Source organism: Pseudopipra pipra, chromosome 2 (assembly GCF_036250125.1).
Source record: "Pseudopipra pipra isolate bDixPip1 chromosome 2, bDixPip1.hap1, whole genome shotgun sequence".
Classification (NCBI taxonomy): Eukaryota; Metazoa; Chordata; class Aves; order Passeriformes; family Pipridae; genus Pseudopipra; species Pseudopipra pipra.
The window spans coordinates 66,658,894-66,684,177 of record NC_087550.1 but is presented as its reverse complement, the minus strand read 5'-3'; the positions used below and the strand labels follow the sequence as shown (position 1 = coordinate 66,684,177).

General features: G+C 35.0%; 1 protein-coding gene across 6 annotated transcripts in view; it reads left to right on the top strand.

Moving 5' to 3' along the window:
• The window catches only part of DACH1 (dachshund family transcription factor 1), a 352,413-nt gene that overhangs the window by 313,046 nt on the left and 14,083 nt on the right, over positions 1-25,284 (top strand). For 4 of the 6 annotated variants that reach the window (XM_064645860.1, XM_064645859.1, XM_064645856.1 and 1 more), the window contains 2 exons: positions 1,987-2,130; positions 2,592-2,660. In XM_064645860.1, coding sequence (XP_064501930.1) covers positions 1,987-2,130; positions 2,592-2,660 — 213 coding nt within the window. Of the gene's footprint in view, positions 1-1,986; positions 2,131-2,591; positions 2,661-6,490; positions 6,558-25,284 lie in introns of all 6 variants that reach the window. The other 2 variants (XM_064645861.1, XM_064645857.1) reach the window with 1 other exon arrangement.

The window sequence follows — 25,284 nt, the reverse complement described above, 5'->3', positions numbered from 1 at the left end:
TAGTGATTCCTAAGGCTGTAGGATGTGTCTCATCAACTGGTGAAAGTAGGATAATATCTCTTCTGTGAGCAGCTACACAGTAAGGGCTTGCTAATTCTGGCTCTGACTGCTGTAGTCACATCTACAGTGTGTCAGCCATGATGACATTTTAATTCAGAAAGCAACATATGTTTCCTTCTCATTTATTGCAATCACTTTCAAAGTACTTATAATGAAAACATTAAAACCATGCAATGATTCAAAATGTATTTAGTTTAGTCTTTGTATAGATGCTAGATGTTCTTTGATGGTATAAGGTAATTAGCCTGTGAAGTAGTTGGTGTAGTACAAAATTAGAAAGAACTAAAATTCCAAAGTCTTGTATGTAAATTATGTAGTTATTCTGACTACAGGATATGTGCTTATGTTAATTTTGTGCCTGAACAGTTCTGTATAGCAACACAAAATATCCAAGATCAACCAAAAGGTGGTTCTTCTTAGCATATAAATTAAATAGTAATAAGACAGTTCCCTTTAAAAGTTCCATTATTTGCATTTTGTGAAATATACCACAGTCACAGTCTACTGTACATGGAGACTATGAACTGGTGGAAGTATATTTTCATCTTTTTCAGCATTCATCCCTAGGCATGTTCCAGAGGTTACTTTGGAGTGAGATAGAGGGCTAGATAAATCTTGGCATGCAAATCTAGCATCACCTAGTACCTGGGTTTGGCAGGGATAATTTTTTTAATGTAGGTAATGAATTCTTTAGTGAATAGTTTAGTAGCTGATTTTTTAATTAGTGTCAAAATAACAGACTCTTCAGGAAGATCTTAGGACAAATAAGCTTTTTACATGCACATCCATGAAACCCCTGAATGTACTATGTGAGAAGGATTGGGGTGTGGTGGGGGAGATAATGCTGTGCTGTACAACTTCACATAATTCCTTCAGAGGCTAACTTTGTTTTTTATGGGGTAGAAAAATTGGTTCCCATTTTCCTTTTTCATCAGGAACATAACCTGTGATACCTTCCTTTAGTTAGGGATCCTTCAAGTCTTACTTTTGTGCTTGTAAGTCATTGGTAACATAGAGAAGAAAATTGTGAAGTTTCATCACAATCCTTTTCCTTACACAGTTTGAACAGAAGAGATACAAGGAAAACATTTTTTCTAAATTAGGGCTTTATATGCTTAATTTTAAAATACTAATTCCTTTCCTAATATTTTCCCTCACATTTGACAAAGTATAGTAATATTTACTTGACTGGGGGATCCAGCATCATAAAGGATTTGATGTGAGTTCTTCAAGGTTAATTAGCTGATGGGACAGTAGCTGATAGAAAGCAAGAAAGAGAAAAGCCAAAGATAAAAGGGAAATGTGCAAAAGAAATAAATATAGGGAAGAGACTGGACAGTAAGAGGTCAGATGGCATACAGGAAGCAGAGCTTGGAGGGGAATTAAAACTGTCAGGACTTTTCCCCAAAAAATGAGGATCACAGCAGGGTGGGGGCTGCCCAGGCACCCAAGGCAGACAGATCCCCCTCTTACGTGAGAGAAGCTGCAGGGAGGCAAGGACTCCATCACTGTGTGTATATTAACTGTGTGCTACGGCAGATAGAAATGGTAGACTCAATTCCAAAAAAACACCTCACCTTCAGAGACAGAGGCTTATCTATGCTAGATGATTCAAAAAGGACATTTCATTGCTGGTACCAAGGTTTTCTGATTTTAACATTCATAGATTCTCAGCTGTTTATAAAAAAAAAAGAGCTATTGCTTGATATCACTTACAGTTTTCAATATCATCGTATAGAACAGTAGTTCTTAGAATATCCCAGGGTGATTCCAGCAAATTTCAAGTAATTTAAATTGGTATTGTGTAATTAATCAGTTTATATGAACGATTGCAGTTGTAGCATTTCTCAAGACTCTTAGTAGGTAATTGTGCAGCCAAGTTTCAGATCCAAATCTGAGTACACCGATGTTATTTTCTTTTCCTAGCAATAATTCAGAAAAGACTAAAGAAGGAAAAGAAGGCAAAGAGGAAATTGCAGGAAGCACTTGAATTTGAGACTAAACGACGAGAGCAAGCAGAACAAACACTGAAACAGGCAACTTCAACAGATAGTCTCAGGGTCCTAAATGGTAAGAAACCAGTTTTTGCCTCTGTATCATTAACTTTCAATTTAAGTACCAAAAGAACCTTGTTATATTGAAATTTATAACATGATAGGAGGGGGAAAAAAAGAAAGTCTCTTTCCTTCATTCAAGTGATACCTCTCTCTTTATTGCTTTGTTACTTTATATAGTATGTGCAAATAAACTCACTGGAGAGAATGTTCGAACTAGGACAATTTTATATTATTAGCTTGAGAAGTCAATTTTTTTTCTTCCTCTTTTTCTCCCCTCTTTATGCTTGAAAAATCTATTGCTCATTAATCTTCCTAGTCTAACAAAAAATTGTCCTGGCCTCCAGTCATTGTTCAGCATTAAAAAAACTGACAAAGGTTGATTGTATTGTAATTCAGCATTGGAGTAACAGGTTGTAAAAAGGGCTATAAGAATCAAATGAAATATATGTCAGTCTTACCTTTCTATGTTTCTAGACTCTCTGACCCCAGAGATAGAAGCTGACCGCAGCGGGGGCAGAACAGATGCTGAAAGGACAATACAAGGTACGAATTTGCAAAAGGCTATAAATCTAGATCTTGCTATATGAGTTTTTCCTCAGCTTTAGACTGCTATTCAAGCATGTAGCCTACCATCTGGGCCACATCAAAACAAGTTCAAACAAGGTCAAGTTCATCTTGCTTGTTTATAAGAGAGAATACATTGTGTGCTGATAGATTTTCTTTAAATTAATAGGTCATTTCTGTTTATACAGAGCAATTAAAGAAGAGTAATTAATTTGAAGCAGTATTGGGTTGAATCTCAGACAGGCTGAATGCAGTTTTTGTGAATATGTGTAGTTTGACTTAACAGTGTTTTTAGAGGTATATTTGAAACATCTTGAGCTTGTAACTGTACAAATGGCTAAACCTAATGGGTAACATTGAAGGCATGATGAGAATTTCACAGCTAATAGTCAGTGGCAGTTACTGAAAGGTGTGTTTCAATAAGCTACCCTGAGCATTAACAATAAATAAGCTGTTTATTCCCATCTTGGATTTTTCATTTACCGCATCTCATTATTTACATTTTAATAAAACAAATCTGCTGAGTAAATTTATACATGAAATACTAAAGGGAGCCATATTACTTCCCCCTTGAATCTAAATGTATATATATTGCAAACATCAAGATATTAGTAAAAAGCAAATTTTAAAGATAGTATTTATATTATAATGTCTATTCTTGTCAACAGGCTAAATGTGCCTACACGAATAGTAAACAATAAAAATAGAAATTGTTTTCAATTGTAAATGAAGGTGCATTTTTCACAGGCAAGCCTAAAATGATTAGCTCCAGTAATCACTCTCAATTGCCTTTATTTTGCATTTCGAAGTCAATCATCCTAACGGTATCATTTGGCATCTTCTGTGTGTTATTTAATCACATTTTCTAACATCTAAGGGGTTGTTACTGCTGTGCCAAAAGGAGGCTGAAACAACAGAATAGAAAAGTCAGGAAGCTTTTAATGGATTGAGCATATAAACAAATACTAAAGAGGCAGTAAGTTCCTGTGAAAGACAAACACATGACAAGCTGTCTGCAAAGTCCGTAACACAGAAGTTGGAATATGCCAGATTAAACGTTGCCTGGGAAGTGGGTACATGTTAAGAGGTTTGTTATTGCAGAATCTTGCCTTCCTTCCCATAAAATTTATACCTTATTGAAAGCACCATTTGACATAATAATTTGGTAAGAATTCAGTCATTATGTCATTTTGTTATAATCCAGACATTTCATTATTTTGTTTGGTGCTAAGACAGACTTCTAATTTCTTGGGAGGCCATGCTGCTACACCAGTCACGGCAGTACGTGTCCTCATTGCAGATATTAACTACTTCATCTTCAGAGAATTCCTGCAAGGAAGTGAAGTTTGGAGTATTCCAATTTGATAGCTGGGAAACAGAGTCACAGACAGATTAAGATGACATATTGCTTAACTTTCAAGTATGAAGGCTCTAATTTTTCAGGATAATTTGCATTTTTGGCAAATGTATTCAGTGTAGTCAAAGCACTGTTCTATTGTCTTCAGTTTTGCTTATAGGCTGAGATATTAACTAGATATTTATAATATGAGCAACACAATTTTGAAAGTATGTATTCTAAAGGACTTATCCGAAACTACATAGGAACAGCATTTCAGCTTTTGAACAATGATTATGCATTCTTTCCCAGCTATCCTGTGTCTACTATTGCTCATTTCATGTATTTCCATTTTTGCAATAAATGAAATCAAGGATTTACAGGAAACATTGTCAGAAAGGATGATTTTTCCTTGATTCATCCGTCCAAGGAGGTATACCTTAAAAACAAAACTAAAATCCACAGATGATTGTTTAATTCAAGAATGGACCATGATATATTCTAATTGTGATATTGAATCATATTGCAAAGGCAACCTTAATTCTGACATTTCCCATCTCTACTTTGCAGTCTTAACATATAACTAAAACAGAGGGTTTTTAAGAAAAAAGAAAGAAGCAAGAAATAGAGTTATCCTAGTTTAATATATCCAGCTTAAGAGTCTTACAACAATTCAGAACTTTTAGATCTACCACAATATGTAACCCTACAACATGAATGTAACTGTAGGAACTTATTGTCATTGTAGATCAGCCATTAAAGGGTCACAGGCTTCAGAAATACTCCAAGAAACAGTTAACAGCAGACAAGTCATGCCAAGTGTCAGAACTCTTTGTGTTCACTTCCAATATTGGAAGGAGGATTTCCTTTCACCCGTAAACTCCCTTTTCTCTGTGTCCCCCTTACTATGTATCTCCATGTCTCTGTCCCTGTTCCTCTTAGTTTTTTGTCAGTGGCTAATCTCACTCTTTTCCTTGCTCTACATTACATTGTGCTTCTTGTTTCCTAACTTGACACTCTTCTAAACTCAGTTTCATACCACCCTGATTATTTCTTTAATTACAAGCTCTTTCTCTCTCAGTGATCCCCAGCCCCCTGGCTCTGTCTGTCCCTTCCTGTTTCCTCCTCCTCTTGTCCAGTCATTTCAAGAGCTGCACTGACATTCCCTGTTACTAGCCTTCCCTGTTGCAAACCATGTTTTTGTGTGTAGCCTCTGCTTCCCCTGTCTCCCTATCAAGCTGATGTTCCCTACTGCATTCAGTACATTTCTGTTGCTTCTTGTGTATCTGCCTGGATATCAGGGAGGGAAGCACTGAGAGCATTCTGTTCTTGTTTCAATATTTAGTATGGGAATTGTTGGCAGGAGTGAGGAGAAAGAATTGCTGGAAAAGAACTGTTTCATTCCTGCAGCACTGGGATAAAGCATGCTCAGTACAGTTGGGGTCCTTTAGCTGCAAAACTCTACAAAAGCTTTCCAATGGATTTTGTTTGGAGCAACAAAGACCATATCCTCACAATTATGCAAAATTTCAATTTTGTCCTTACATTTGATCTGTAAATTATATTTTTTATACTCTAGGATGCACTATAGAAGAAATATTATATACACATATATAATACCATCCCATATATAATATATTCCATAATAAATAATATAATATTCCCAGGTTCTGGGAAAAAAATATTTACTAGGAAAACATTTATGCCTTTCTTATTCCTCTCAAAAACATATTTGTGTCTCAGTACCAAAGCATGCCTGGCGTAATAGTCTTTTTATCCACAATAATTTTTCAGTTTGCTGTATTGAGCATGCTGTGCAGTTCTATAACTAAGGAAAGGTGGGAAAGCTGCAGCACTCTGTAGAGAAGTGAAATAATTGAAATACAAAGTGTACTTCAAGCATTTAAGAAAATATTATGTGAGAAAATCATAATGAAAACTATTTTGCCTACTATTTATTATTAATAAATTGATACTTGTCGACTTGAAGTTATATTTAATGTTGCTGTTTTTAAGTATTGCTTTTGAGAGTAAGCAATAGGACTAATTTAAACGTAGAAGATAATTGCATTTGTCAATACGAGGGGTATGTTCTGTTCTATTTTTTATCATGTAGCACTCATTTAGATTCACTTTTAGTTCATGTAAAGTCTTTTGTAAAATGGGAGCACTAATAAAAAGAAAATTGAATATGAGACTATAGAAAGAAGCCATATAGGGTATTTTAGGGTTGGGTTTGAATTTTTTTAATGTTGAGTAGATGACAGTTTGCTGGAATATACATAAAATGTTAAGAAGTAATCATAATAAGTAATTCAATTATGGGTCTCAGATATACTTACATATTTTTTAAGAGGTAAAAACAGATACTAAGTTATTAGGAACTGGTGTAGACAGTAGTTTTAAATGTTTTCTTTGCTTCTGTTTAAAATAATAATAAAGCAGATTATCCTCTTCTCCATACATATTGTAGGTTCACTAGATGCCTATGCCTAGCTCCCAATCCGGTTTCCCAAGACCCCCTCATCCCACACAAAAAGGTACCATAACAAAGATAATGTTTAACTTTTATATGCTGTTTTGTTACCAGACCTCTTACTAAGCACTAGAACAATGACATTAACTGCCGCTTTTACTTTCTTATTTCCACTGATTTTTTTCTTCCCCATCTGGTTACTTAGCATGTATTTGCCTACCTACATTGTTATTTTTTCTTTTCCTCTATAAATCCCATATTTCCAATCTTCTGTCTCTGAGTGGTTTCCCTCCCAATTCCTGTACATTCATCTTCATTCCATTTAAGCACCCCTCCCTTTACACATTATCTAAAATCACCTAAAAATGTTCTAGTTCTGCACTGTCTTCCCCACTGACCATTCTTTTCTTGTGGTGTCCCTGTCATGTCTTCCTTTTCCCAAATCACTCACAAATTGTTTTGTGCTTTTGTCCCAAAGCTATCCTGATAAGAACAGGAAGCATAATCAAATTTTCCCTCTCTCGTGTTGCTATTTTGTTTGTCTTTTCCATTTCTTTACTATTTACTAGCAGTTGCCTCAGCTTGTATTTTTTTTGCTTTCTTCCAATAATTTCCAACTTCTACATGCCATCCTTCCAGTTGCTTCTGAAATCAGCTCCATCATTTTCTCCTAGATCGTCTCACCTTGCTCATTCTCATGAATTCTCAGGCCTATCTTTTTTTTTTCCTCAAATGTCTGTTTGTGTTGAAGGAGACCCTTTGCATTTGGCCTGCCCTCAAAATTTTCCCATCCTGCTGCACTTTCAATCAGTTTTTTTCTTAACTATGCATACTTCTCCACAACAAATTTTGTTCTCTTTGTCCATCAGTCAAAATTTCATACCTCAGTTCCTTATTCTGCTGCAAATATTTTTCCTTCTATCACATTATCAGCCTTTCTCCAGCTGTGTCTGTTATCTTTCTCTCCCTGTCCGTTAGAAAAATGAATTTATGCTTTCTAAGCCCTTTCCCACCAACTTCTTGCTTTTTTTAGATCTCCACCTCTACTGTAGGCTCATATTAACAATACAGTTAAACGTAATGCTAAGTGGCTTCAGACTATGCTTTTCTGATGTAAAAAAAGGACCCACTCAGCTACCACGCACACAAAACCTTCCAGGGCAATCCAACCTTCTCAAGGCAGGACACAGAAATGTTGACAGATTCAGGAATAGAGAAATAAAGCTGCAACAACTCAGGACATTGACCACGTAGTCCTGTATGAGGTTCCTTGTAAGGCATTTGAAGGCTACTGAGGAAGAGTGAGAAAGAAAATACGATTTAACTTTGCCCATAGAAAGAACCTAGTGTGTGCATTTTGCTGCCCAAGTACTAGGGGAAAGCTGCCACACAGCTGCCCTCTGAATTAATAAAAATTGCTTTTACAGCTTCAGTCATTTGCCTGGAAACCTAACCTAAATTGTTTTCTGCATTGATTTGAAACTTGTTTAATCTATTTTTCAACAAGCAAAATCTTGTGTAATAATTTCGGCAAATGATAGTACTTGATTCTTTCTTGCTATATTTGTGTTTGAAAGATAGCTATCTGAAGGACTTCCACATTGAAAAGGAACTTTTGGTGGTTCTGTGAAGCTTGTGCACACATTCCCATTTGTGATGTATGAATCTTGGACAAAAGTGCATGGAAATATGTGACAATGTTTTTTATGAGATCAAAAACTTTATTGGAAAAGGCTGTTATCAAGGCTGTGAAGTCAAGCATTCCAAAATTAGGAAATGTTAGAATTAAGGTTGTCCTCTGCACCTTTGTTCAACTATCTTTGTGTATGTGTCATGATATAATCTTTAATTATATGATTAGATACTGTATTTTTCACAGTACCCTTTCTCGTTCAGTGCAGGGGACAAGGATGTAGTTGAATAAATGGATATGTGTCCAATACCTTCTTCATCTTCAGTGAAGTGTGTTCTCATGCTTTGTGTAATACCTGGTTTATATATAATACATCCATCATTAGACATCATGCTTTATAGAAGAGTTGTGAATGATTATCTCAACTTCTTTCATATATTAAGTCTTAATTTTGGTATTTCCTAACAGCTGAGTATTTTGCTTCACTAATGTCCTAGGTAACTGTTTCCTAGGGTATTCTTCTTGACAAGTAAACTACAAAGTTGGAAGTTTCACTGTGAGACAACATCTGAAAACCGTGTGGAATTAAGTCTTTAGATACACAGTGATAAAGCTAACCAATGAACTGATAAATTGTAATACCTTATTATGTGCAGTGTGGTCTGAGGATGACGTTTTGCTATACTTGTTGATATAAATAAAGACAATCTTGGGATACATTTCATGCTCTTGGGCACAGAATCTTCCTCTCATTTTTCTTGCAACCTGTGTGACTTCTAGCAGTGTCTCCATCAAGCTTTCTTATTCTTGGTTCTCCCTCATCTCTGGTATTTGTATCAGTCCCAGTATCAATTTCCAAATTTTAGAATCTCTTTCTTGCCCCTTTTTTTTCTCTCACCTTTCAATGCAAGTTTCTTTTTATATCCAGTCATAATTCCAGCCTCTAGTTTTGACTTCTTATGCCTAATGTCCTTGTTAATCAAGATCCAGATGGCTCCAGATACTGACTCATAGTGTTCTATCTGTATGCCTCATACCTAGTTACTTGTCAAGATTTCTCCCTCTAAGAAACCTCAGATGACTTTACTTGAATTTCGTGCCCTATCTGTGCTCTGTCCCCCCTCTTTCCTTCTATTCTCAACCAGTGGGTTCTGTTCTTGTCTATTAATACAAATCAGTTAGTCCCCCAACTTCAGTCTCGGTTACTGTCAGCCAGCTGTTTTTTATTATGTATTCCATTTCACAGTGTCTTCCAGTGCCCTGGTTTCTGTGTATGTCTGTGTGTTTAACCAGTCTCAGTCACTCCCCCAGTCACATTTTCTGTCCTTATTTCCAATTCTAATCGCATCAGACTTCTTGTCCTAATTTCTGTAAATCTTGAGTATTTTTATGAGTTCATGTTTGTAGACTTAGAGAAGATTACTGTTGGCTGCTAATCATAGATAGGATACATTTTGCAGTGCAAGACTACTCTCAAATTAACTAATGATTTTGTAAAAATAGTTTTCAATATCCTCATATGACAGGACATCTATTTCTTTTCTGGAGACATCAGTTCTCTTTGCAGCACATTTAACTAAAATGTCTTTTCTTTAGTCTTTTCTTCATTTATTTTGCTCATGATATTGACTTTGATGACCAGCATCAAGTCCATTTCCTTTATCCATTATCCTTCTGTAGACTCCCTTCAATAATTGCATCTCTCTCACTGAGCTTCTATCTCCTATCTTTGCATTTCTGTCTGTTCCTTTCCATGTTCCCCTTAATCAAAAGCAATTCCATTTGCACCTATAGCTGCCTGAAGATGACCTCATCCATCTGTATAATGCCATGTAAACTGATGGCCATATATTCTCCAAAGTATTAATTGATTAAACCCAAGAAAAACACCTGATTCTTTATACATTTTATACCAAGATTTTTCTTACCTTTTTTACTCATTAAAACTCTTAGAACTGCTAAATATCTCTCTATATATCAACTTGTAAATTCTGCATTTTTATTCAATTGACACTTGCTCATAAGTTATTCCATTTTCATCATTACTTAGTAAGTACTGTGGATTTGTTGTTACTCATTTATTATTTGCATGGGACTTCTATCAGAAAGATGCTTGGGTTTAGTATAGAGCCAAGATTCTCGAATGGATGTATTGGGTTGTTTGCAGAATGAAAATACATTTTCTTTCATATATGACATTCCTTCTTCTCTGTCAACTCATTTCAACACTGTTTTTGACTTCCCCTGTACTGTTGTTTTCTTGTTTTCCTTCACCTCCATTTCACCTCCCTCCTGCCAAATACTACTTCTGAATATCCAAAATATTTTTTAATATGCCACTTCCTTGACCTGCAAGGCAATGTGTGTGTGTATGATCCAGAGCCATGTGGCTGCTGGTTGACCAGGTGGCTGACTAGGAGGTACATGCATTCTGAGGGATCAGTGACAAGCCAGGAGATATGCATTTTCTGCTGGACATCTTGTTGCTGCCTCTTGGCAGCTGGGCAAATCAAACAGTACATGATGCTTCTCAGCAGCTGATGGGCCAAACAAATGGTTTTTCAGGCTGCAAGAGACCCACGGCCCACCTGTTGTGCGGGCCTGCTATAAAGGTTGAACATTTCAGCAGGGAAAAGAAGTCAGGAGCTGGAAACAAAGCTGTCAGAAGCCTGGAAGGCGAAGGGATTTTTTTTTTCTAGATATGTTGAATAACTGCCCAAGGAAACATCTGCTACTTAGCTAGGCTGTTTATGGAAACAAACAAATGACTATTCTAGACCCATAGAAATATAAAAAGGTTCTGTGAAGCAGCAATGACAAAACATGGACTGACTTTTTTGGAGATGAGAATTTCTGTGATTTTTAGGCCACTTAGCATGTTATTCCATTAGGCCAGATTTAAAAAACAAAAATCAAAACCAAAGAACCTAATAATTTCCATTTGTCAACAAAAAGTAATTTTTCAGCTTAGCAGTCAACAAACAGTAAGGAGGTCTGCCTATGTGAAATACCATATCTTGTGATAATGTGACTTTCAGCAATCTGACAGATAGATTTTGGATTTTTCTTTTTACCTGTCTGATTATCAGATTTCTCAAGTTTTCCATTCTTAAGGTTTCTAAAGGTCAGTAAGACAACTGGTTTCAGTCTTTTGCAGACATAAGACAAGAGTGTCTCTGTAATGTGACTGCTCTCCTTAGGGTTATTCAAGCACCTCTGCTAAGAGTAGTGATTGGAGCTACCAGAAATATGTGGAAAAGACAACAGAATGGAGCAAAGCCATTTTAGTGACCCACTGGGGAGTGATATCTGCTGTTTTGTTATTGATTGTTCTCTGCATGTCAGAATTTGTCAAACAAATTGATGTAGTGGTGAAAACGTATGCAGATGCACTGTTCAGCTTTGGAAGCTGAAGGGTAGTGTGCTTTCTGCATTCTCTTTTGTCTTTCTTACGCTCAAAAAAAAATTTATCTTCAGACCGAGTAGTGGTCTTAGGGGGAGAAACTGTTAGAAGTTTAGTGGAGCTACTTTACTACATCCCTTTGGTTGCCCAATTCTATTTTTTTTTTTCGTTTAGTCTCCATAAAATATTTGCTGGTTAAATACTGTTCCTATTTGCAGTAACACATAACGCTTCATTTTCCTTCTGATTAGTGCCTTAAACTTCAGCTGCTTTTTGACTGCAATGTGTAACACCTTGTATTAATGTCAGGGTCATGCACTTATTTTTCATGTGTACAGTGCTATGCACTTCAATGAAATTATATACATAATAATAAATAACAACATTAATCTGTGTGTGCACCACTTTGAATTTCATTACCATTGCAGAAGATATATCTCTGAAAATAGGTTCTCTAATTTTTATACATTTTCAAAAGAACTTAGCTTTCTCTCTGTGCACTAATTTAAATATTTTATTTTATTTTTCCTAACAAGAATAAGCCTTACTAGTTCTACCAGCTTACAAGTTTTAAAGACACTTGTTTTACTGATTATTTGGCTTGGCAGACTATCTAATATAGTTCAGCTTTTAAACCTGGATTCTGTAGTAGACATTTATAATATCTCTTGCTAGTTTGTCTATCTTCTACTCTTGAAATTGTAATACTCAATGAGGAAACAGATGTTAAAGATTTATTTTGCTTCATATTTCCTTGACCATGGATAAATACTGAACTTGTCTTACAATGCATGGAAACCAAATAGCAATAAGTAGGTTCCCTATCCCCCTGCCCAGGAGTCAGCACTTTGGCAGGTTTTCAACCCAAGCTAATCAATTAAAGACAACATTGATTAACTTAAACAGAAGGTGGTATTGATTGCAGGCAGTAACCTATAAATAGACAATTGTTTCATTGTGTTCATAGGTCATTGTTAGCTACACCTTTAAGCTTCAAGGTACATAATCCTGTTATCTACCACCCAAAAAGCAAAGGAAGGGCATAGAGTTAATATACAGCTATAGTTACATATATGTTGCAACATAGTCTTACAGAGCCCTCTCATTCAACACTTATTCTCTTACACAAATTGTTCACATTTTATCTGAAAGTGCTATCTATTGCAATCTATGTCTCATTTTATAGCTGTATATTTATATGAAGGTGCTGGAAATCGAATATGTTCCTGACTTTTCTACTGAGAAAAATGATTAATCAATCAGACTTTCTTCCAACATGGTACTTTAGTTCACTTTTAAAGGAACTATGTGTAAAATTAATGACTAAGCATGAACAGAGTCAAGTGGGAAAATTCAGGACAATAAGAATATTAAAAAAAACCACATTGCACTCCAAAGAGGCTATTAAGGCTTTATATAGAATTGCTTCAACTTTCATTTTTATTCACTGTACATGTTCATATTATTCAAAGAGGGAAGAATGGATGGATGCATTCTTACCGAATAGACTTCTTGCTACCTGGGAGGGATGGGCACTGCAAGCCACCATCCTACATATTTTTTTTTCCCAGAGGTACTCTATTCCCTTCCTCTTCTCCCTCAGAAGATAGCTGAAACCTGAACAGGCAGGTAAAACACACATTTCTAGCATAGTCCCTCATTGGCTAAAAAAGCAAATAACCTTTTCCCTTCCAGAGAAAGAACCAAAAAACTTGATTTTTTTTAAACCAGGATGAAAAATTGATTAAAAAACATCATTTCAGTGAAATGGTGCTTCTGTAGCCTGACATGAAAAAGATATAAATAAAGTGTATTTCTGGTTCATTCACAGCTGAACTATAATCCTGAGCATCCTTAGGTTGGTTGAGGTGCTAGATCCACTGGCTGTAAGCTGTTTATCAGTGTTTGCCTCTACAGTGTGTAGAGAGCTGTCCCTTTTTTTCTTTCTTTCTTTTTCCCTCAGCTTTATTTACTATGTCTTAGGGAAGTGCTGGAAAGTGGCATCATGTCATGTTAAGATGTGTCATAAAGAAGAGTGTTTCTTGGCATTTTTAAACTTCTATAAAGATTAAAACATTCCCAATCTTTGTTTATCATACCCATGTAAAGGAATTTTGTCTGTCAATATTAATGTTGCATTCTATTAAATCATAAAGACATCACCATCAACAGATGTCAAAATATTTAATGGTTTGAGGTTTTTCTAATAGATGCACTTCCCTTGTGACTGTGAAGCATTAGGGAGACAACTCTTACACCAAAATAACAGTAATAATGTTCAGTTCTGCTAAAATTACTGTGCTTTGGAGAACTACTAATGAAAACTAGTGGCCAGTAAGTTACTTTAGCCATTTAGCACTCATAGGAGGAAATTTATTAGACAGGGAGATCCATGTCTCCTTCCTGAAAGGTGTTACAGCTTGGGTCGGTAAAAAGGAGCATCAAATCCAGATTAGATTTCAAATCTTGAATTTCAAGTTCAGTCAGACTTCAACCATTAAATATGAACTGTGGCCATCCTGTTCAGTGGCCCTTTCTGACTATCAGCAACCACCGGCATCACAGAAGAGAAAGTTTATAAGCAAACCATGTGAGCTAATCTGCCAAATAAAGTCATAATCAATTTCCCATCTCTTCCCTCCATGTCAGAAACTCTTAAACGAGGTTTTTAGAGGGAATTTAAGATATTCTTATTTTAATATTAATTCTTACAATATTTAAAAAGTGATTTGGTTGTTCACAAGTAGATGAATAGTGCCATTTGAGATGCTCCAGTGCATCTGAGACATCTGCCTGGTGTTAATCACGCCTCCAGAAGATCCAGGCCTTTCTGGACCAGCAGCTGGAAGCCAGGCAGGATATGGAAGGCTGACTCAAATCATACCAGATGTTGAATCAATCCATTTTTGCTCATTTAGAACACATTTGAATGTATTACATTCTGTACTTGGGTTATATTAAATGGAAATTTTAGCTTATTATATATATTGAATAAAAGTGTATTTATTGCTATATTAATTCTAAAGGGAAGGCCTATGCCACTTTTCTACCATTTTTATGCACAAACATTCATGAGGTAATTTCTCTAGATCTTGCTCTCCTTTTGTCTGTGGACTAGCTTGTATTTTACGTAGCATTTGACTGAGATAGGAAAAAGTAAGATATTGAGAAAAAGTTGTTTTGTTTTGTTTGTGGTTTTTTAAATTATTTTTAAAGAAGCCCAAGCTCACTGACTTTCAAAAAGATCTCATAATATTTACCATATGTGACTCAATAACAGCTCTTGGGCTAAATAGAGACATCGTCCTGGATATGCCAGCCCAGAACTTTGTTAAGTCTTAGCATATTCTAGTACTTTCTGTGTTCTTTGAAACATCTTTGACTTCTATCTGTATGTTCTATATTAAAATCTTTTCATAGCTACCTCTTTTTTTTTAAGTTAGAAAAAATAATTCAGTTTTGCCATGAAGCTCCCAAGAGTAATCATATAAAGAAATAGCTAAAGAACTGAAGTTGGTATTTTGCAGACATTCAACAGACTTTATTTATTAAGACTGTGTAATTATTTTCAATTGTCAGTGTAAATATGTATATCAAAACAGAAAACAAAATCAGGCATCAAGCTGAAGGAAAGCGTGTTTGTGCATAATAGGTCTGAGAGGCTGTTTAAGGACAGATTATTCATAAGAAAGTACTAATTTTGTAAATCTACAAAAATTAGCTAGTCCAAAATTAGTTTCTTAAATTGTGGTTATTTATTTTCAGAGGATACTTAATCTATTATAATGTGTTTGCATGGATGTAAGTTTTAGTAAACAGATATGTATTTATTTTTTTATTTGTGTTACTGATTCCAGTTTGCAGCCTTGTGGTCTGTCTCAGATAAATTGTTTTGAGCTATGCCAGGAATAACTGGAAAGCTAGTAGAAATGTTATCATTGTAATATCTGAACAACTTTGCAATCTTTCATGGATTTAATCTTCACATCAGGAAATACTCCTGATACGCAGAACAAAGCAATTATCTTTGTAGCATAGAGGGGCTACGGACCTCGATCATGGATATATTGGAAGTCTTTGGTAGATCAGAGACTGAACCTAAATCTTGTAAGAGCTAAAATTTTTATTCTGCCCTTCGTGTTTTGCCCTCCCTTTTATATGTTCCATCATGCTTTCTCATTGAACAGACATATGGAAAACTAGATGGAATTTACCATTTTGAATATTGGTGATAGGATTTATGTACCCAAACTCCATGCTAACAGAATACATGCAGCACATCATCTGTGCTTGCTCTGCACTTGCTCAAACTGATGGCAAACCTCTGTGAATATCAGGGTAATGACAAAGTGCACCTGGTCTGAGTCTTCTCAAGTCTTTAGACAAAGCTTTGAAAATACAAAAACATACACTGCTTAGCATTATTTGATTAATATTTGATTTGATATGATTACCCCTCATATACTAAGTTGATAATATGTGTTCATCTTTTGTAAAAAAGAACTGAAATAAACTCTGGGTTCTGGTACTGCTACATAAATATAACCAGTTTGGTTAAAGGACTTTGCGTAAAGACATTTAAAAGTTTTGAAGCTACAGTAATAGTGAATGGATTATTTAATTTATGTAGGGTCTGCCAGCCTTTTTTCACCAAAGTTCCCCTGATTTTTTTTCTTCAGCTTCCTGCTGTACACACAGGCTCAATACCTGCTATAATTTTTTACTCATAAAAGTGAGGATACACCAGTATGAGCTTTCTGTGCTTCCGGAACTGAAAGCATGCATGCATTACTACACACTGTTCCTCTGATGTTTCTGTCAAAAAACACAAAGAAGATGTAACATTTGATTAAACCAGATCCATCAAGTGCAAATCTGTCCCCAAGCATGCTATGGCAATGACAATATTTTACATGAAAGAGTATTCAATGTGTTTCTAAGAGGTGAACTGATCTCACACCAGCAATGAGGCAATAGCATGCATTAAATCTTCTGATATGATCATCCCTATGTATGTCCCCTGCAGTAGAATGGAAATTACTGTCCCATTCATGACCAGGTAAACAAAAATTATTAAAGAAATATAGCCAAATTATGTCATTTCCCTTAAAACTTTACACAAGTACTATTTGAGGTGATACGATGACTTTGAGATGTTGGTGACTGGGCTGATAAATTACTTCAATTTATGTGGGAAGTTATATGGGTCTATGAGCCTGTATTCTGATCACATTACGGACTCAGGTATCATTCCTGATCTCAGGTCTGTCAAGCTCACCTACAAGTCTGGACTTCAGACCTGAAGAATTGTAGTGAGTTTGTCTTGTAAACATTGCACGAGGATCTTCTTAACTGTGGAGAACAATAGGGAAAAAAGCTATGGGGATGTTTATTTGAAAGCATCACTCCAGGTTGAAGCATTTTGATGAGGAGTAACGCACAAGGTGAAGGGTAAGGCAAAAATTTTCAGGTACTGTGTTTCTACTTGTTAAAAGGGGAGAGCTACTGAAGGAATTAAAAAGAGTGACAATTCGAAGAAACAGACTAGGAAAATATGTTTGCCATACAAATTTGTTTATACAACTGAGACAGGAACTTTAGTATGTAAGATATGAGGAGAAACATCATTTGAATTTATAGCTAGAAAGAGGGATAGGAAAATAAGGGTCAGGGACTTTTTATAAGAATAAACTTAGACACTGTTGTAATGAAGAGTCAGAAGTTACAAACAAACAGGATACCTTGATTTTGAACTTTACTGACAGACAAGATTAAAAGAGTAGTTCATAGTGACTAAGAGAAGTAGTAGTGCGGAAGATGAGGAAGAATCTGAAGCGGTGAATGAATAACAGCTCTGTTTTCTCAAACTCAGACTGTCAGAGTAGCGACACATTCACACAGAGGATCAGAAAAGCAGACTGAGGTTTTATGTCAGACAGAAGGGAACAGACCTGGAGTACAAAGGGCTGTGTCAATTGTCAACTTAGATATGATGACTGAATTTCAGTTTGTAGATTAGACTACTCAGATACGAAGTATGGAGAGAGAGACAATGGGAGGAAGATCGCAGACCTAAGAAATTAAAATGGAAAGTTGAGGAAGAAGACAAAAGTGTCAAAGTGAGAAAGAACTTAGACATGTGGAGGGAGAATAAGAAGATCCTAACAAAGGGATAACAATATTTGAATACCAAAAGCCTTTTAGGAAAAGCTAGTCTAGAAAAATCTAACAGGTAGGGTATGAGGTGCTAGTTCTAACATTTGTTTAGAAAGAAATCTTTAAAGACAGGCATATTTAATAAAAGTTTGCAAAAAAGAGCTAGCAATGAAATCGATGGTCAAGGAAGAAGGTACTCCCAGCATTTTGCAGGGATTATGGTCATTCATCCATGTATTTGACTGACACGTTCTTAGCAAATTATATCTACATTTTTAGCAAATTATATCCACATTTTTAGCAAATTATATACGTGTTTTGAAGAATAAGTGTTCAAAGAATATGAAGGTTTCATAGATTTTAACTTTTTCCTCCTATCAATAATGTCACTAAAGACAAGATTCTTTTTATAGTGAATTATTACAGTGCAATAATATTCTAGAAATTTTATTGGGTAATTTTGCTAAACCTCTGTGGCATTTGCACTAAGGATTTTGTTAATTGTAGTAATCAACTGTCAAAAAATGTCAAGGCATGGCCACATTTTCTCTCTCCTTGTTGCATTTAAAGAGAAAAATCTCAGTTTCTGTCTGATGCTATAGATTTCCCATCTAATTGAAATAAGAAATAAATTAAATCAAGTTCTTGCACTTTAGTATCTGTTTCCAGATAAAAGGTATGTACACAGCAAAACTTTCAAAGGGAGGTGCCTTTAGTTGAAACTTGGTAAGCAGCTGGAAGGTGTATCAACTGCAGGAGGGCAAAAAAGTTTAATATTTTAAGGGGGCCACGTAATCTTCCATTACCTTTAATTCTGCAACAAGTAAGAAATAAAGAATGTAAGTGAGCACATGTTTGTAACAGCCTTCTAGCAGCCTGTTTTGTGAAGAGTGCCAGCTATGATTTTCACTGCTTGTAGAAAACCTGTTTTGTATTGGTGTAAATGCAAAGGAGATCAACTGAAAATCCACCTCTCTATACTTTGTCAAATGCATGTATATATATTCATGTTAAGGAAAAAGAAAATTATGTTACCAGATTTGGAAAGGATACCATAAACTCTTTTGCTAAAGCAATCTTTTACTATAGTAGCGTAAGCTGAGAATAAACACATTATACCTTGTGTATTCCATATAATAAAATATGATTTAAATGAACAATATTGAAATAAAAGTTTCAATTTAGGAACTTGAGTGTTGTGAAAAACCTAGTCAGTTAGATTTATAGGTTCATCTTTTCACAGGAAGAAGCCTAGGGATCCCTCATGCTTTATGCCAGTGCAGTAGGTTTTAGATAACAGGATCAGGTCCATAGTTTGATTTCTTTAAAACCTACCATAAAAAATAAAAATAAATGCCCCCACCATACAAACTACAAAAGTGAAAAAAAATGCTGTATCTTGCATTTTCCTACCTCCTGTGGCTAGGGACAGAATGCAGACATGCCACAATAATGTTTTTTATTTCTACTGTTCAAACCATATTAATGAGAACATCATTTTGGAGAACTAATTATTTCTATTTGTCTTGTGTCACACTTTCTAATTCCCCTATATTAGCACAGCCAAAGCAAATTAATTGCTTTTCCAGCAGTTGAACCTTGTCCAAGAATGAGCTCACATTCCCTTCCAGTTTTGCAGTTTCTAGGAGTGCATTGTGTCAAAAATTTCTCTTGATACTAAACATAGCCCAGAGAATATCTTTACAGATTTCTGTTGCTGCTCACTTGATGAAATTTATAAGTTTAAGTGACCCACTAGGAAAGATAAAGTTCTTAGCTGCAAGATTATACATCAAAACAGTTAAAGTGAAATTAAAATTAAATGAATGAATCTCACTGAAGCAAAAAAAGCAGTAATTAATGGTTCCCTTAATTGTCTTCATAAAATATTTGCATGGGTCTAATTTGCATAATTTGCATGTATTAATTAATCTTTCAAAGGAATTTTGTGCTGAGAGAAGCCAAAAAATCTCTTTGTTTTATTTAACATCTAATGAAATATTTATCTTCGTTAATGAACTTCTCATCTTCATTAAAATAAAAATTGCACAAGTTTGTATGTTTTAAATGTTTTTATAATTGAAGTATACAAAAAAAATCTCTTCAGACATACAGTATCTGAAAAACAAATACATTATTGCACATTCTGTGTCATTTTGACTACAGCAACATTTAAAATTGGAGAAACCTTATTCACTCTTCCAAAAGTTTTCAAGGGCTTTTAAATTATTTCAATTTTATCTTAATTAATGATAATTATTTTTTTAAATTTTATAAGTAGGGATGACAAGGTAAACATTTTGGTATTTTTTATTATTGTCAACCTGTGATACATAACAGCTTTTATAGAACAGATATGCATATTAAAAGAGACTAGCATCATAGGTGGGAATTAACATATTGGAGCAGTTTGTACATGATGTGAGATTAGTTTATCCTCTACAAGACTAACAGTTGAAAAAAAAAAACCAGTTTGTGACTTACTGCCTGACATTTAATGATTGAACCTGGAGTAAGACTGATGACAGTAACAGTTGCAAAGGACAGTAGTGGCAGAGGACCTAGTTAAATGACAGGTTGCAGTAATCAGCAACTTTGAGACAGTATCCAAAATAGCTAGACATCCAGAAAGAGAATACACAGTGCAAAAAAATCAATATTGAAATTTTGTGCAAAATTTGAATACAGAAGTGAGAGGAGATTAAAAGAAATTAAGAACTTTGCAGAGAGCTATTTCTGTAAAAAGAATAGGTATAAGAGGACGATGATTAGCTGTTTTGGGACAAAGGTGAAGACTATTACTTAAAAAGAGGACCACCTAGCATCCCAAGGTAATCTATCATCTACTTAATATTGCTGGAAATAGTGTCTATGGACAAGGAAGACCAAAGTATGTTTAAAATAAAATATCATCAATATGGAATGTTAACACTGTGCTTAGTAAGACTGGTGAAATGGAGTTCTGTTTTCTTCAAGGATGAATACAATATTATTGGAATAAGGAAAGTGTACTTGAAATAAGGAAACGATTGGGGATATAGAATACAAGAAATTATATTTGCACAGTGAAACAGCACGATGGGGTTTTTACTCATTTTCAATATGCCTGCATTTGCTTAAATCCTTGAACAAGGAGTTTATAAACACGTTAATGGGTTTGCATTCATTTTAGACATGCAGTACCTTAGAAAGCCAGCTCTGCAGAGACTGAAAAGTAGGAGCTCTTTAAGAGTGCTTTAAGATACAGCACTCATTGTATAAAGAATTTAAGAAATGGGATGTTTAAGCTATCAAGATTGTATACACTCATATATTCTTTACTACATTATCCTTTAATTTGTTCAGCTGATAAGATATAGTGAGACTTTGCTGATACCAAAATGGCAGTATAGATATTGTTCAGTGTTATGAAGGTGTGGAATAGCTGCTGAGGCAATGTAATTATCTATAAAATACCCAAACAATATCAGTGGGAGGGATATGTTCCACTTCACACATTTGTGGAGTAGATGTCTTTATCTGAGCTATTTGGCTGGACTCCTATTAAAGTCAATGAGGAGTGATAGACACATCTCTCTCTTTGAAGAAAATGAATCATAACTTCCAAGTTTCTTCATTGATTATAAAGGGAGTCTACAAAACCATCTCAAACGCAGCTATCTACAGTGCAGGTGTCTGAAGTTAATGTGATGAATCTCCTCTGTTGTGTATTTTCCTTTTCGCTTGCCTCAGAATTCCAATATCACTTGTGACAGTAAACACACCACGAGCAGCTGCATTTCAGTCACTTCTTGTAACTACTGGTGTTGAAAATGAGTAATTGCGCATCAGTTCTGGAAAAATATCCAAGCCTGGCAATGCCTTTCCTATTTCATATAATTCTGTACAGTTCTGAAAGTTGCATAAAGCATGACCCTCAAATGTAGAAAGAAGGACTTGAATTCTTCATTAATACTGAAACTGCAGCATTTATTTCAATTGGATGCTACCGGGAGATGAAACAAGCCTAAAGAAGCATTCTGAAAATTCTGAAATAAGAACAAAAGCAGACATAAATTGGGAAGTAGAAGAACAGGTAGATCAAGTATCACAGAACTCTAGAAGGGAAAATAGTATTATATTACTGACATAGTTGCATTATATTACTGTAACTGTATTACTATGCCATTACTGATTCATAATGTACAACTAGTAATGGACAACCTTTTAAATGTAGTTATGCTTGAAAATAAGACATGGGCTGGAATTAACCTGATGAAGCATAAAAGTCTTCAATGTTAGACATCTGCAGCTCTGTTTGTCACCCTTGACCCTCAGTGGAGGGAGTGGAAAGAAATGTCTACAGTACAGTTCAAGTGAGTGTGTGTATTTCTCCTGTGTCGATGGAAGGAGCATAACTAGTACCCCAGTGTAGACTGCTACAAACAAATTTAGTAAACTCAGTCACATTCCAGAAAAGCTGAATTCAGTTTCTGGTTATTGTTTGGTTGTTTGGGTTTTTTTAATTTTATTTTGGTGTTGGCATTATGTTTCCCATACAATAAATCCATTTCATGGCAGGAATTGTAGATATAGTCTGATATAGTCTAATTGCAAAGGATTGATGTATCATGCGTCAAAGTCACAGGAAGTGTATGATAAGGAGTCACTGTCTTTGCTCATTTTACATTTTTCAGCAAAGAATCAAGTGAGTAATATCAATTTCACAATTAAGATGGTAGCATTTGTTGGGGTTACTTTTATGCTTTAGGTCTGATATTTTGCTCTTGAATGATGTGGCAAAGGAATAGATCATTTTGCACACTTCAGTGCATTCTTAACCAATGCCTTAAGTCAAAAACAAATTTTTATGCATAAAGAAAGAAATAATATCTACTGATTTCTTGATGGCAGCATCGAAGCTTTGGTATCTCACAAGGGTGTTGTGAAACTTAATTAATATTTGTAAAGTATTCTGGATCTTGGATGAAAGGCACAGTAGAAGTTCAGTTATGTTATTAACTTCTGCTTTTATATTTTCTTTGGTGATGGATCAGAGTCCCAGGCATTCAAAAGTGACAAAGAGAGGTGATGCAAGATACAGCAGTTTACAACTATCAACTCATTATAGTTAGTTTCAAATCTTGTACAGGGGAATAGATGGGAAAATATTTTATGGGTTTTAGCAAACTAATACTTGATAGTCTAAATTTTGTGTAAAGGTAGCTTGCCTGAATTTTCATATGAGAAAATTTAATAACCTGACTTACCTCAATTATTCTGTGTTAAATCAAAAGTGGTATATTAATGAGTGACAATTTTGGTGTAGTAGGGAACAGTCCCTGTTTTATAATCCTAAACTAACTGAGGGGTCAGAAATGCTGTTAAAGAGAATGAGAGTTCAGCATTCACTTAAAATATTCAAGAGGCAAGCAAACAGTTAGACTTGAAATGTAAATAAAATTTGGTGAGACTTTATCAGGCAGGCAGCACTTTGTGCAGTGTTAAGAGTTAAGAAGGGAATCATCTTCCCAAAATATCACTCCAACTTAAGCACTCTATTTTGTCAGTTGAAGTAAAAAAAAAAACACGGGAAAAAAAAGATATACTTCCCCTCAGTAAAGTTAAACTAACTATTGGAGGATCTGATGTTTTAGTATAAAAGTGGCCAAAGATTTTAAGTTTGTCCTATTTCTCTTTGGCAGTAAGATGAAAAAAAAAAGGCATTTTTGCATCCTTCAGAAATAGGAAATATTTACAATACTTTATTTTAAGATAAACAAATTTTTAATATGTCTCTAATATTCATGTAAGTTAATCATTGTAAACCAGAAAAGCAAGCAATTACTATGCCAAATCTCTAATTCTAAAAATAGTGTTTTCTAGCAGTGATTATTTTTATATTGATATGATTAAGAATAACATAAAACAATTTAGCCTTCGTGTAATTCAAGCATTTGGCTTTCCCATGGATTTGATGTGGAACTCGACCCATCTCTATTAGTATCTCAAGTTCCTATATGAAAGAAAAAAAAGTTAGCTAAGAAAAGTAAGCATAAAGGAAGTGAAACTAAAATTAACACATTTGGAAGGAATACTTAGAGCGCATCACGTTCTATCTAAGCTAAAATTTGCTGTCAGCACAGATCTATATTAAGTATTCTTCCAGTGAACTGCCAGCTGGCTTGTAAAGAGGAAAATCTATTCTGTAGAATAGACTGCTAGCTCTAAAAAGAAATCTTTAGCTTTTGCTCATTGTAGGGTCCCGTAACACCTGAAGGACATCCTGGGAGACAGCAGCGTATATAATGATAATATGATGTCACGTTGTTTTTCCTAGTTGAGAAACACAAAGTGTGTATCAGTAAAGGTAAAAACATTTTTTCTATTATATTCTTGTCAGCCTTATTTTTGAAAAGTGATCCAGCCCCTAATAGCTTAGGAAAAGCAGCAATAGCATAATAGTGTGGGGTTTTTTATGGATGTTAGAAAGGATGGATCACAACGTGCTACAGCTGGCCTTGGAAACAAAGTGTTACGAAGTCAGGACCAAAAAATTTACAGTGCTGGTTTATGTGCATGAAATTAGAATACAGATTGCTGAAAATATACAATGCTGTATTAGATAATTCAAGTTTTGACTTGTATATTTTGTCTCTGTGTTGATTCTGCAGATTTTGCCTGTGACAAACTGTCGATGCAACCCTTGCATTAAAAGACATGTATTTTTCATGATATTGTTTCGTGCTGCAATATGCTGGCTACAACTCCTTTCAAGTAATCAAGCTATATTGAATACAAACATAAAATAAAAAGCAGCAATAATTTGCTCTCATTTTTAGCTTTATATTCTGACTCAAAGGTATACACTCTAAGCCATTGATGAATTGAACATAAAATACTGCAGTTGGATCAGACTCCTTGGCTTCACTGGAAATACTGGAAGCATCATAAAAATGGTATCACTGACTGGAGGATCAGTTCCATTTTCAACCTTGCCATCAAATTTGTTATGACAATCACAGTCACTATTGCTGCAGTTACTATGCCATCCGATGCAATCTGGTTCCCAATGCTAAAATATTGAAAGGCTAAAACACTATTAAAACATACAAATATCAGTTCTATTCCAGTTCCAAATGGGCAATAGTTCCAGAGTTTGACCTTAAATATTCAGTGCACAGAAGAATCCTCGTTTTATAAGGTTTCCCTGTTGGTTTTTTCGTATTCTTGCAAAACCTTTGACTCTCTTAGATTTTCCAGCTAAAATTAGCTTTATAGTCAAGTCTGTTTTACCAGGCCAGATATTCAGTAAGTATATTCAGGATATACTCAGTTCTTACCTTTCTTTCTACTAAAATCTACTAAATTCTACTAGTAGAATAGTAGTAGATAGTACTAGATCGGCTTTAAAATCTGCATTTGCAGGCTTTCATATCACAAATATAATCTTAAAGACCATTTAAATACATCCATCATCTTAGAAGACTACACCAGAGCTGAGTTCCTACAATAAAGCTGGCTTGTGTCTCTTACTATTATTTAAGGTATATACAAGGAATAATGAGTTGCTTTTCTATGATAAGCAAATCAATTAATTTTATTTCCATGTTGTGGACT